General features: G+C 41.5%; 1 protein-coding gene across 1 annotated transcript in view; it reads left to right on the forward strand.

Annotated features, from left to right (window-relative positions):
• The window catches only part of LOC131220912 (probable LRR receptor-like serine/threonine-protein kinase At1g56130), a 132,217-nt gene that overhangs the window by 19,894 nt on the left and 97,783 nt on the right, over positions 1–14,540 (forward strand). Inside the window, exons 11-14 of the mRNA XM_058215848.1 lie at positions 1,236–1,307; positions 2,462–2,533; positions 4,720–4,791; positions 6,170–6,241. Of these exons, the coding sequence (XP_058071831.1) occupies positions 1,236–1,307; positions 2,462–2,533; positions 4,720–4,791; positions 6,170–6,241 (288 nt within the window). The remainder of the gene's footprint in view (positions 1–1,235; positions 1,308–2,461; positions 2,534–4,719; positions 4,792–6,169; positions 6,242–14,540) is intronic.

Below are 14,540 nucleotides of genomic sequence, written 5' to 3' on the forward strand. Positions count from 1 at the left end.
GAAATGTGCCTTGCCAAAAAAGACCATATAGCAGTCTGTATATGATCATAACCACCGATTTAAAGGACTTTTGGGGATGGGAATAGACGGTTATAAATAAAAGTATAATCAATGCCTCCAATTGGTGGCTAGGAACTGGTCAACCATATGTAGACTCTCTTAATTATGGACCTCTGAAGTCGGTGAGAGGTAATTTTCCAACCGTTGAACTTGGAAAACTGACCAGTTTCTTTCTAACAGTCCGTTGGTGGCCTCCTGTTGGATGGTTAGGATTATCTGATCAGCATTTGGACTGTCACAACTGATCTCGATGGCACAACAAATGAAGAATACAAATCTCATCCGTCCACATGCAAACATATGTCCCACAATGGCATACGTATAGGATCAGAGCTTTCCATCCGCTGATCAGGCCTTTTCCGGTTGGGGCGGACACACAACAAATGGATGGCTGGATAGAAGTTTGTTTTGTACACTGGTCCACTGGAGGAGTAAACCTACATGATTTTTGAGCCGGACCCATCTGATTATTTGATCTAGATGATCATCATCATGGGGTGGATTAGGTGTGGCCCCGGCCTCACGCAAGACGGTGCCACCCTTACCATAGGGCCCAGCTTGATGTGTGTAAACTACATCCACACCATCCATCTGTTTCACGGGGTTACCGGATCATCTCCGGTCATGGGATCCAAATCTCAAGCGGACCATACTTTAGGAAAATGTGGTGACTGAAGGCCCTACCATTAAGAACTTCCTTGGGCCACTATGCTGTCTCCGTAGTGTTTATTTTCCATCCAACCTGTTGATAAAGTCACATAAACCTGCTTGATCCAAAACTTATGTGGCCCATTAATGGTCAATCACTACCATTTCCTATAGTATGGTGCGCCTCAGAATTGGATCTGCTTCATTTTTAGGCACATGCCATAAAACGAGCTGGCAAATGGATGGATGCATGAATGTAGAATACATGCATACATCAATGTGGGCCCCATGTTAAGGACCTTGTCATCTTGGGTGGGGCCGGGCCATACCTAATCTTCTCCTCTTCATCATAGGACCTGACATTAGCATGGAAACGATGTTCTGCACAAACAACATATTGCAGAAAAGGTTTGGCTGCACCACAAGTTAGCATACTTCCATGTTATTGTACTGATTTCAGGCCAAAACAGGATGCTTTTGGTTATGAAATGATTAATTAATTAATTTTTATTTTTTTTTTTTTTCAGGGATATAAGCTCAAACAACTTCTCTGATTCACTCCCACCTGAGCTGGGGAATTTGACGAGTCTGGAAAAACTGTAACTTCTCTTGTTATTATTATTACTATGATTATGATTATTATATTTAATTATTCTTCACGGGAAATCTCATATATTGCAATCGGATTTTCAAATTTGCCACTCAAATTGTAGAGATTAATATGCAAATTTTTATTTATTTATTTATTTCCTTTCTTTAAGTTTTCTTTATGAGAAACTTGTAAGTGGAACCAGTTGAATCATAAGTTACTGTCCACCCAATGAATCATATCCAACATTCTTATAGGTTGGCTCCACCACCAGACTAACCTGGTACAAAATTCAAACCCATCCACTCATTAAGTGGACCCACACCATAACAACAGTATTTACAGTTGATGAGTAATAAAATACAAAGTGTGGTCCACTCAATGAGAGGATGTGGTGATGTGTTGCAAACGTAATACGAATAATTAGTCCAACTTATAGGACAAGGATGGATGTCACACAAGTCAAATATTGGAATTTATTTGCTAAGTGGATTGTAACTAATTAGACTCTTTATTTTTAACCTTTCCTCATAAAACAAGAGTTAGAAAGACACGATACAGCTGAACAAAACTGTTTTACGGTGGTATGGTAGCAGCAAGATGTTAGCCTTAAGTGGTTGTCGGAATGTGTAAAATTCCCTTTCTGGATGCTTTGTTTACATTTAAATGGCTCTTCAAAGCCTCGATGAATGCCACATGTAAACACTTTAGTTGAGCCGGACCAGCATGCCAACTTGTCTACTCTCGAGTTGAGCCACGACTCACCTGAGTCAGTAGTGATTCAGCCTGACTCACACCAGTCAGGGGTGACTCATGGTGTTGAACTGGATGCATGGGTCGGACTGATTCCAAATTAACTTGGACTAGTCGCATTTAACTCATATGATTCGTCTATCCACAGCCAGAGTGCAAGTGAGTCTGGACTCAGCATGTGTTTACAAGATTGGGCCCAGTTAGTAATTGGGCTGGTAGGGGTCAAAATTCATTGTGTCGGCTCAGGCTAGGGCTGTCAACGGACGAGATTTTGCACTGATGGGGCCAGGTCTCACCCTACATCGGGTTCAGTCTATTACATGCAAACTCAGGATAAACTTGTTAACCATAGGCCTCTTTAAGTCCTACCTTCACTCACACCTCACCAAGTGTTTTCTGTGTCTGTTGCAGGGATTTGTCACAAAATTACATAACGGGTCCCTTGCCAGCTTCTATCGGCAATTTAATGAACTTGAATTCCCTGTAAGTATTGAAACTTCTCCCACAGCGAAATATCTACTGTTGCTATTACTTATCACTCGTTAACTGTCCAGACCATCCAAATTTCTGAAACATTCATGGATGAAGCATCTAGACAAGGGAAAACAAAATAATTAAACCAAGAGTTTGATGGGATCCATCTGACTTTTCCCTTTGAATTTGGAACACTCGTTAATTTACTTTTACCCTTTCATCCGATGGCCATCACTTGGATGACGAGGATTACTTTATCAGCTGAATTTTAGTTATATACTCCATCCACAGTTTTCTCACATTTGGATGGTCCGGATAGCTCCACGTGAGTACCATGTGGTATGCAAAGGAATCATCACCACTTCCAATGTGGCAGTTAACTGTTACAGTGGTTTGTACCTGGTGCAATTAGTTGTATCTTATAAAGCATTACATCTTCATACACGGTCACAAATCCAGTGGTTGATCTATTGGCTCTGGCATGAAATGTGCCTTGCCAAAAAAGACCATATGTAGTAGTCTGTATGATCATAACCACCGATTTCAAGGACTTTTGAGGATAGATTAATTGACTATTATAAATAAAAGTACAACCAATGCCTCCAATTGGTGACTAGTAACTGGTCAACCATCTGCAGACCGTCTTAAATATGGATTCCTGAAGTCGGTTTTAGGTAATTTTCCAACCGTTGAACTTGAAAAACTGACCAGTTTCTTTCTAACCGGCAGATTGGTGGCCTCCAGTTGGATGGTTAGGATTATCTGATCAGCATTGGGACCATCACAACTGATCTCAAGGGCACAATAAATGAAGAATACAAAACTCATCCCTCTATATGCAATCACATGTCCCACAATGGCATATTTGTAGGATCGGAGCTTTCCATCCGCTGATCAGGCCTTTTCCAGTTGGGGCGGACACACAACAAATGGATGGCTGGATAAAAATTGATTTAGCTAGAAGTTTGTTTTGTACACTGGCCCACTTGAGGAGTAAACCTACATGATTTTTGAGCCGGACCTACTAATAAGTATATTAGTCCACACGGCTATTTAAAATTATAGTACGTGGAATCTGTGCCATATACCAGATCACCATCAGTGATCGGAAGTTCATAACCATTCGTCCGTACTTGAGACACTACAAGGGCGATCGAAGGACTCTCTATCTCCCTCAGGCATTGTGATGATCATATGCATACACACCACCATGGGACATAAATGTACGTCAAGCATCATGGGCCTGCTTTATATGGGTCACCGAAAATCCACATTGTACAGATGATTCTCACTGGCTGATTGATTGATGAACACTAGTAGATGGATGAGATTGAGATGAAAAATATTCAACAGTTTGAAATGAAAATACAAATTGATCAAAGGTCAGGATGGTTTAATTAATCTACTTAGAGGGATGTATCCTTCATCAGTGGGTCCCACTGTTTGGACGGTTTGGATTGAGCTACCTGTAAGTTTTGTTGTAGAGTAGCTGGGCGCATGCCCATTTCTCTCATACTCTCTCTCCAGCTGTACCATCTTTCTCCTTAGCACATGATGATCCAGACGGTTCATCTAGAAGCTTTCATAGTACAAGCTCATTATGAAAGGAATATCACTGGTTGGGGGTCACATAGCTGATATGAAGGGCCGAGGAAATATTTTTTTTCTACATGGGCCATCTACATTTTAATGGCTCTTCAAAGCCTCCATGAATGCCACATGTAAAAACTTTAGTTGAGCAGGAGCACCATGCCAACTTGTCTACTCTCGAGTTGAGTCACGGCTCACCTGAGTCAGTAGTAATTCAGCCTGACTCACACCATTCAGGGGTGACTCATGGTGTTGAACTGGATGGGTCGGACTGAGTCCAAATTAACTTGGACAAGTCGCATTTAACTCATATGATTAGTCTATCCACAGCCAGAGTGCAAGTGAGTCTGGACTCAGTACGTGTTTAAAAAAATTGGGCCCCGCTAGTAATTTGGCTGGTAGGGGTCAAAATTCATTGTTGTTAACATCTGGTCGGGTCAGGCTAAGGCTGTCAACAGATGAGATTTTGCACTGATGGGGCCAGGTCTGACCCTACATCCGGCTCAGTCTATTACATGCAAACTCAGGATAAACTTGTTAACCATAGGCCTCTTAAGTCCTACCTTCACTCACACCTCACCAAGTGTTTTCTGTATCTGTTGCAGGGATTTGTCACAAAATTACATAACGGGTCCCTTGCCAGCTTCTATCGGCAATTTAAAGAACTTGCGTGACCTGTAAGTATCGAAACTTCTCCCACAGCGAAATATCTACTGTTGCTATTACTTATCACTCATTAACTGTCCAGACCATCCAAATTTCTGAAACATTCATGGATGAAGCACGTACACAAAGGAAAAAGAAAATTAAACCAAGAGTTTAATAGGATCCATCTGACTTTTCGATTTGAATTTGGAACACTCGTAAATTTACTTTTACCCTTTCATCCGATGGCCATCACTTGGATGACTGGGAGTACTTTATCAGCTGAATTTTAGTAATATACTCCATCCACAGTTTTCTCACAATTTGGATGGTCTGGATAGCTCCATGTGAGTACCATGTGGTATGCAGAAGAGTCATCACCACTTCCAATGTGGCAGTTAACTCTTACAGTGGTTTGTATCTGGTGCAATTAGTTGTATCTTATAAAGCATTACATCTGAAGTCGGCGAGAGGTAATTTTACAACCGTTGAACTTGGAAAACTGACCTGCAGTTTTTATCTAACCGTCCATTGGTGGCTTCCAGTTGGATGGTTAGGATTATCTGATCAGCATTTGGATTGTCACAACTGATCTCAAGGGCACGACAAATGAAGAATACAAATCTCATCCGTCTATATGCAATCACATGTCCCACAATGGCATATGTGTAGGATCGGAGCTTTCCATCCGCTGATCAAGCCTTTTCCAGTTGGGGAGGACACACAACAAATGGATGGCTGGATAAAAATTGATTTAGCTAGAAGTTTGATTTGTACACTGGCCCACTTGAGGAGTAAACCTACATGATTTTTGATCCAGAAGATCTAATCAGTGAGGTCCACCTTATAAAAAGGTCGGATCTGTGCACCTGTACCATGTTCAAAACTGTGCTTGTATATAGAGAGATGGACATGGCTCTATACACCTGTGGATCATGTTCAAAATTATGGTTGGGCAAGTCCAGCAAGGTATGAGGATAGTCAACCTTTCGTTTGGTGGGTCCCACAATGGGCCGACAATCGATTTGATCATATGATTGGATAGTTGTATTCGTTAAATATATAGCGACTCTTAGATAGTCTGAAACTATAGCGTGCGACCCTGACATTAACGACAAGGATCATGCCCACCGCCCACACCATTTTGTTGGTGCAATCACCCTAGTATGATAATCTACATCACATGGTATATTATATTTGCAACCAAATTCATCCTAAACATGGCATATATGTACCTTAATCTGCACCATCAAAATTGCATATAGCCTAATGGGGCACACTTTGGACTGTCCGGATTGAGGTATATGTTTTTGCAGGCTGTAATTTGAATGTGCCTGATTTATGGTGCAACTTATTGTGACTCTAACATATGCTTTGATTTTTATTTTTATTTTTTTGCCTCTCCTTCAGCTCCGTTAGCATGAATGCCATATCAGGGAGCATCCCCAAAGAGCTAGGAAACCTTCGGAATCTAACGTCCTTGTAAGATAGCCGTCATAGTGAAGTGTGTGATGATCTAAGGCTCCGGAAACAGACCATAGACGAAAAATTACAATGATAGTATGATCCTAACCATGCAAGGATGTGGTGCAGAATTCATTGATCAGGTTTTAGTAAATTAATTTGTGCACCAGTATGTAGCACGTGGCAAAGATGTTGTGATCGGAACCATTGTCTTATTGGGCCATCCCATAGATGGGGGAGTGGACTGTCTTAGCCGTCTGATAAGTGGCCTACAAAAGTAGTGGTTACCAGTCACGTTTAACCATTATTCAATCACTCTGAATTTTGGCTTATAGCTCATCCCCACGGTAGCGTACAGGATCAACAGTACTGACCACCACATGTTAGTCACGTGTACTTTAAAGAGAGAACCGTAGGGGCAGATAGTATACTGAGTAAACTCTGTGGGGCCCACCATTATGTATATGTCTTATCCACACCGTACATTCATTTTATCATTTGAGTTCAGAGAAAGACTGTAAAATTTAAAACATAGCTCAAGTAGACCAACACCACAATAAACTGTGTGAATTGAACACCTACCATTGAAAACTTCTCGGGCGCCATATAAATTTTAAATCAAGCCAATATATATATATATATATATATATATATATATATATATATATATATATATATATATATATATATATACTGTTGGGAAGCGCGGAAGGTGAGCCCTCAAGATCTGACGGTCTACACGATGTTTGGAACCTTTACAAAGCAGAAGAACGGTGCTCCAACGGCCCGCCTATCTACTACTGGAGCAGATGGAACTATTCACACCTCTGATCCTACGGTATATAGTGGTCCCGGATTGCGATCTATGGATCAGATCATCCCAAGGACAAGCTAAGATGGACAGACTCTCGTGCACAATGTTTCTTTCTCCGTATGCATTCAAAGGGATACGTTCTCGTTTATGAGGACCATGGACAATGGATTGAGATAGAATCCCGAGACATGACCTTCGTTGAAGATAGATACCCAAGCCGAATAAAGCAAAAGGTTCCAATAGAACTTTTTGAAATACCCGATGTATCTCAGGAGAGTGGGAGTTCTGCTCCTCGAGATGAAGATGTTCCTATAGTTCACCAGGACAGTGGGAGGACATCTCAGCAGGCTCCTGAGTTACGTCGAAGCGAAAGAGGATTGATTCCCCGAAGATACTTCGATATTGAGGGGCAAACATTCTCTTGCGTTGCAGTTGATGATGATGAACCTGATTCATATCAGGATGCATTATTATCTTCTAACTCGGCCGATTAGGTAAATGCTATGGACGAAGAGATCGCCTCCATGGAGAAGAATAAAGTCTGGGAACTTGTTGATCTGCCTTCCAATCGCAAAGCGATAGGTAACAAATGGGTACTTAAGATAAAAAAAAAAAGGCAGATGGTACAGTGGACAAGTATAAAGCACGATTAGTTGCTAAAGGTTTTACATAGCAAGAAGGTATTGATTACGAAGAGACCTTTTCACCTGTTGCAAAGTTCTCCTCAATCCGCATGATCTTGTCCATTGTCGCAAGTTTAGACTTAGAGTTATATCAGATGGATGTAAAGACCGCATTCTTAAATGGTGACTTGGAAGAAGAGATATACATGCAACAACCCATGGGTTATGTGGACAAAAAGCATCCGAAGAAAGTCTGCAAGTTGTTAAAATCTATCTATGGGCTGAAGCAATCTTCAAGACAGTGGTACATGAGGTTCCACTTGGCCATCACCACTTTTGGATTCACGATGAGTGAAGAAGATCATTGTGTATACATGAAACGGTCTGGAAGATCTTTTCTGATACTATCTCTATATGTAGACGATATTCTGTTAGCTGGTAATGACATGCAATTGTTGATATTGACTAAAGATTGGCTATTCTCGAACTTTGAGATGAAAGACCTCGGTGAAGCCAACTTTATTCTTAGGGTAAAAATCATCAGAGATCGCCCTAAGAAATTTTTGAGCTTGTCTCAAGCCACCTGTCTCAAGCCACCTATATACAAAAAATCTTAGAGCGGTTCAGAATGAAAAATTCAAAAGTTGTTGAAACCCCTATGGATAAAGCTACCAAGTTAAACAGGAAATCGTGTCCCTAGACTGAAGCCGAGAAATTGGCTATGTCCTCAATACCTTATGTAAGTGCAGTAAGGAGCTTAATGTATGCTATGCTTTGTACTAGACCGGATATTAGCTATGCAGTTAACATAGTCAGCCGTTATTGGACTAACCCGGGACAGTCTCATTGGTAAGCTGTCAAACATATATTCCGCTATCTCAGAGGAACAAAAGACCTAATGTTATGTTATAAAGGCATAAGCCTCGAGCTCAAAGGATATTCTGATGTTGTTTGGGGTAATGATGCCGATGAGTGAAAGTCTACTTCAGGATATGTCTTCTTACTCGAAGGGGGAGCTATCTCATGGTCGAGTAAGAAATAGACATCCACAGTTCTTTCATCTATGGAGGCCGAGTACATTGCATATTGTGCTGCAGTTCAGGAGTGGCAAAGGACCCTAAACACCACCAGAAATCTAAGCACATTGAGATCAACTATCATCGCTGAAGATAGACAACACTTCTGCCATTGACTTGGTTAAGGACCCTAAACACCACCAGAAGTCTAAGCACATTGAGATCAAGTATCATTACGTCCGTGATCAAGTGAGAGATAAGAAGGTTGCCCTCAGCTACATTCCTACTAAGGAGATGATGGCTGATCCCATGACGAAACCTATATTTCAGGTTCACGTCAGGCAGATGGGATTGAGGAAAGCTTGACTGATGTACTTGTTTTGTAGTACCTTTGATCTTTCATTAATGAATAATATATTCCTTTTTATTCAGTATTGAACACTAATATTACTAGGTATGAAGATCATCAGCATTTACCTTGAAATCATGAAGGATTTCTATTTTTGTCGGCAGGCCGGTCACCCACTCGCACGGGTTGACCAACCTTGAATGTACAAGAGAGGTACATTTAGGGCTATGTTTATACATTGAGGTATGAACTTCCCTTTATTGTGAATAATAAAGGATGAGGATATGAGTGAGTCGTATCCGCCTACAATCTTATAAAGATTGAAGATGAGACTGATAAAGTCGAATAACATAATCGCACCATTCCGTTACATGCGATCAATGTTATGGCCTGAAATTAAAGCCAGGTTATGAGGTTATGAGATGAGTCGTACCTTATGTAGAATGACCTGCGTATTATAGACCCGACATTCACCTAGTATTGTCTACTTTACGACATGGATTGTAGCCACGTGCTTGGGACCTATTACCTACAGATTGCTTTGATTCGATCTAATCATTGCAACGTGCGAGTAGCCAGTCCCGTAGGTGACTCTTTGTGTCCTTAGCTACCCTCCTCTTGTGTATATGAGGATGAGATTGAGTGTTGCTACTTTAGTGTACGATGACGAAAGGTCCTTGATTGGCCAGACTCAGTTACGCTAGGAAAGCAGCTTGATTAATTCCAAATTACACATCTGCGTGAGGAAGATCCCGTGACAGCTACACCAAGTTTCTAGAACTATAAATACGCACTTGAAGACTTATCCGCCGGCAGTATCGAGTTGTTTTTATTAGACTTTTGCAAACAGTATTTTTCTTAAAAAGCATATATATATATAAGTATTGCTTGGAATTGATTTTATTCGAAGTTTGTGAAAAATCAAGTTTTCATAATAACTCGATAAGTTGGATAAGTGCGTATGTTGGCCGAGTACTCCAGGTCGGGAGTTAACTCCATCCGGTGTGGTCATGCGGACTAGGACAGGCATTGCAAAGCTTGGGTTATTGAGTACTAGTCAGGTGGTCACTTAGTACTTAAGCACCTGTGAGAAGATTTGGTGATCCAGCTGGTCCCACGCCTCTGATTCTTTTGATCGCGATGTTTGATCTTTGATTGTTATTAGGTGAGTTAAATGGACAAATTTATGTGCCTATCCCACAATGTGATTGAGTGGGAGATGTTGGACGTAGGCCGGTGGGGCCCACTGGTGAGCAATCACTAGTGGGTGGGTCCCACATGTTTAGGCATCTTCCGGCCTTTCTCCTTTTCGGTTATATTTCAAATTCAAAATTGAATTTGATTTATGATAGGAGATAGGGATAAGACCGGATGATATGGTCTCATCCAATCTCCCTTCCTTTCCTATAAAAGGCACGCGCTCTCTCTCGCATAAATAGAAGATATACAAAATACTGAGAGTATACGGAGAAAGAAACATTGTGCACGAGAGTCTGTCCATCTTAGCTTGTCCTTGGGATGATCTGATCCATAGATCGCAATCCGGGACCACTATATACCATAGGATCAGAGGTGTGAATAGTTCCATCTGCTCCAGTAGTAGATAGGCAGGCCGTTGGAGCACCGTTCTTCTGCTTTGTAAAGGTTCCAAACATCGTGTAGACCGTCAGATCTTGAGGGCTCACCTTCCGCGCTTCCCAACAGTGGTATATATATATATATATATATATATATATATATATATTTTACCTTCATCCATGTTTACGTGACCTCGTGAGAAGTTTTAATGAAAAATAAACATCACTGTAGGGTCTAAGAAGGTTTCAACAGTGGAAATGATTATCCCCACCCTTTCATCTGGTGTGGTCCAATAGAACTTTGGATGTACTTCGATTTTGCGTTGATGTCCTAAAATGATCTGAAAACATGGATGAATTGCATGGATAAGACACATACATCCATAGTGGGCCACACAGAGTTTACTCACTATGCCATAAGGCGTTTACTCTGCACGCAATCCACTTCGGAGAACTGCATAGAACTCTTATAAAGCAACGGTTGGGATTCATACCATCACTGTGATCTCTCGTCGGAGATGAAATTTTCATCCCCGCAGGTTTATTGAATCTCTTTGCATTTATCCATAAGAAATTGACCACTGCAACGCAACTTTTTATACTGTTTCTTTTTCTGGAGAGTTCAAAACCTACCTTCCCAAACTTTTACGTTGGACGTGTGGACGAGTATTTGAGGACCAAAATACCCCTGCCTTCCTTTCAGAAGCGGATTGACGGGTGTGCGAAGCCGAGCGCTGACGCTCGTGGCCCCACCATGATGTATGTTTTGTATCCACACCTTTCATCCACTTGGAGAGATCATTTTAGGGCAATATCCAAAGAACCAGTTAAATCCAAATATCCAGTGGACGCTAGCACAGAAAACAGTGGGACAGTGATGCCCACCATTAAAAACTTCTAAAGGCCACAAAGTTTTAGATCAAGCTGATATTTGTGTTTTCCCTTATTTCATGTCTTTTTTAACTTTTGAACAGGTTGGATTTGAAATAAAAATTATGATGGACCTTAGGATAGTTCCAACGGTGGGAATCACTCTCTCCACTGTTTTCTTTGGTGGGGTCCACTACAGATTTATATTTACCTCATTCTTTGTTTCATAGTCTAAAATGATATCTAAAAATGGATGGACGGTGTAGATATAACATATATATATCATAGTGGTACCCACACAACTTGGTTACGTCACTTCAGTAGCCGACTCGCTGCTCAACCCGTCAGTATATAATCCGGCTACTGCTCCTGCCACCAGCTCCAGCTCCGTGGCTGGTGGTCGGTGCTCTATGAGCCCCACTATGATATATGTGTTTCATCCACTCCGTTCATTCATTTTTACAGATCATTTTATGGCTTAATCCCAAGAATGAGAGGATATAAATCTCAAGTGAACCACACCACATGAAAACAGTGGTGATTGGATATCCACCATGAAATTCCTCCCAAGGCCTACTATATTGTTTATTTGACATCCAACATGTTCATTAGGTCATACAGGCCCAGATGAAGAGAAGAAACAAAGATAAGCTTGATCCAAAGCTTTTATAGCCCCCAAAATGTTTTTAATGGTCGACCCTCATTCAACACTGTTTCCTGTAATGTGGTCCACTTGAGATTTAGTTATATCTCATTTTTGAAATCATGAGGTAAAATGATATGTAAAAATAGATGGACAGCATGGATGAAATACATACATCGTGGTGGGGCATATATAGCACCGACCACCAGCCATTGGCGGGTGTAGGGGAGTAGCCCATCCGTTTCCTCTGCGTCCAAGCGTCAGCGCTCGTTTTCGCACACCCGCCCATCTACTTGTAAAGGGAAGGTAGGAGTATTTTTGGTCCTCAAATGCTCGTCGGTACGTCGAACGGGGGAGGTAAGTTCTGGACTCTTCGGCAAAGAAACAGTGGTCAATTTTTCTTTATCGATGCTAGAAAAATAAGTATAGTCCGGGAACGGATTGGCTACTCCCCCTGACACCAGCCGGGTGGCTGGTGGTCGGTGCTATGTGGGCCCCACCATAATGTACGTGTTTCATCCATTCCGTTAATCCATTTTTAAAGACCATTTTATGGCTTAATACAAAAAATGACAGGGATATAAATCTTAAGTGGGCCACACCACAGGACAAAAATAATGAATGGATATTCACAATTAAAATCCTCCTAAGGCCTACTGTACTGTTTATTTGATATCCAATCTGTTGATTTGGTCACAAAGACCCAGATGAAGGGAAAAAATAAATATCAGCTTGATCCAAAACTTTTATGGCCCCCAAAATATTTTTAATGGTCAAAATTCATTCAACACTGTTTCCTGCAATGTGGTCCACTTGAGATTGATATATACTTCTTTTTTTTTTAATTATATCATAAAAATGATATATAAAAATAGATGGACGGTATGGATGACACCCATACATCATGGTGGGCCCCACAGAGCACCGACCACCCGCCAATGGCTGGTGTCAGGGGGAGTAGCCAGTCCGTTCCCGTATAGTACACATGACCATTCGTCTGTACTTGAGACACTACAAGGACTTTCTGACCATCTTCCTCGGGCATTGTGATGATCATATGCATACACACCACCATGGGACATGTGGCATAAATGTACGTCAAGCATCATGGGCCTGCTTTATATGGGTCACCGAAAACCCCATTAGACAGATGATTCTCACTGGCTGATTGATTGATGAACACCAGTAGATGGTTTAATCAATCTGCTTAGAGGGATGTATCCTTCATCAGTGGGTCACACTGTTTGGACGGTTTGGATTGAGCTACCTGTAAGTTTAGTTGTAGAGTAGTTGGGCGCATGCCCATTGCTCTCAAACTCTCTCCCCAGCTGTACCTCCTTTCTCCTCAGCACATGAAGATCCGTTCATCTAAAAGCTTTCATAATATATGCTCATTAAGAAAAGAATTTCATTGGTTGGGGATCATCATTGCTGATATGAAAGGGCGACCGCAGATTTATTTATTTTTCCAGATGGGCCATCTACGGTGGGAGTGTCTAGATGAACGGTGTGAATCGTTCAGGTGGTGCAGCACATATTGTCATGAAGCCACATCTTTCCCGCCAAGATACCACTTCTGTGGGTAATCGACACTGTTCAAAATGGTAGGCCCCGGACCAGTCAACAGGTGTGCTGTACCGTCCGAATGAGTGGATAAGCGATGGTCGGACTCAACGTCCTGAAGTGGCCAACTTAATGACGGGCCCATCTGATCTTTTGAGCTAGATGATCATCATCGTCACCCAAGATGGTGAGGCCCTTGCCACAGGACCCACATTGATGCATGTAATAGATATCCACACCGTCCATCTAGTTTAGTGGGTCATTTTAGTGCATGAGCCCAAAAATGAAGAAGATCCAAATCTCGGGCGGACATACAATTGGAATGATTGAAAGCCCTACCATTAAGAAATTCCTAGGGCCACCTTTCTAGTTCGCTAATACACACACACACACGAAATGGTACTATGAGGTGGCCTCATGGGAACTTTCCATGAGATTGAGCTCTGTAGGCCCCACCGTGATGTGTATTTGACATCTACCCCATCAGTCAGATGCATCATTTCATGGTGGGCCATGGGCTTAAAAATAAAGTTAATCCTTGACTTGAGTTGGCCACACCACATACAAAAGTTGGGATCGGTTATCCTCCCATTAAAACATTCATAATCATTTATCGGGCCCACCAACATGTTGTTCACAAATCCAGCCCATCCATTATGTGTGTCCCACTTGGATGAGGGGTCAGACCAAGTTTCATCTACATCCAAAACTCAGGTGGCCCCACCAAGTTCTTTTTTATATTATAGTAATGTCTTCACATGGTTTTAGATGGTATGGCCCACCTGAGTCCCATATATGGCTAATTTTTAGATATCCGATAACCTAAAGGGGACCCATTAAATGTACAGTGTTGATGTTTGAC

The sequence above is a fragment of the Magnolia sinica genome, chromosome 12, assembly GCF_029962835.1.
Source record: "Magnolia sinica isolate HGM2019 chromosome 12, MsV1, whole genome shotgun sequence".
Lineage (NCBI taxonomy): Eukaryota > Viridiplantae > Streptophyta > Magnoliopsida > Magnoliales > Magnoliaceae > Magnolia > Magnolia sinica.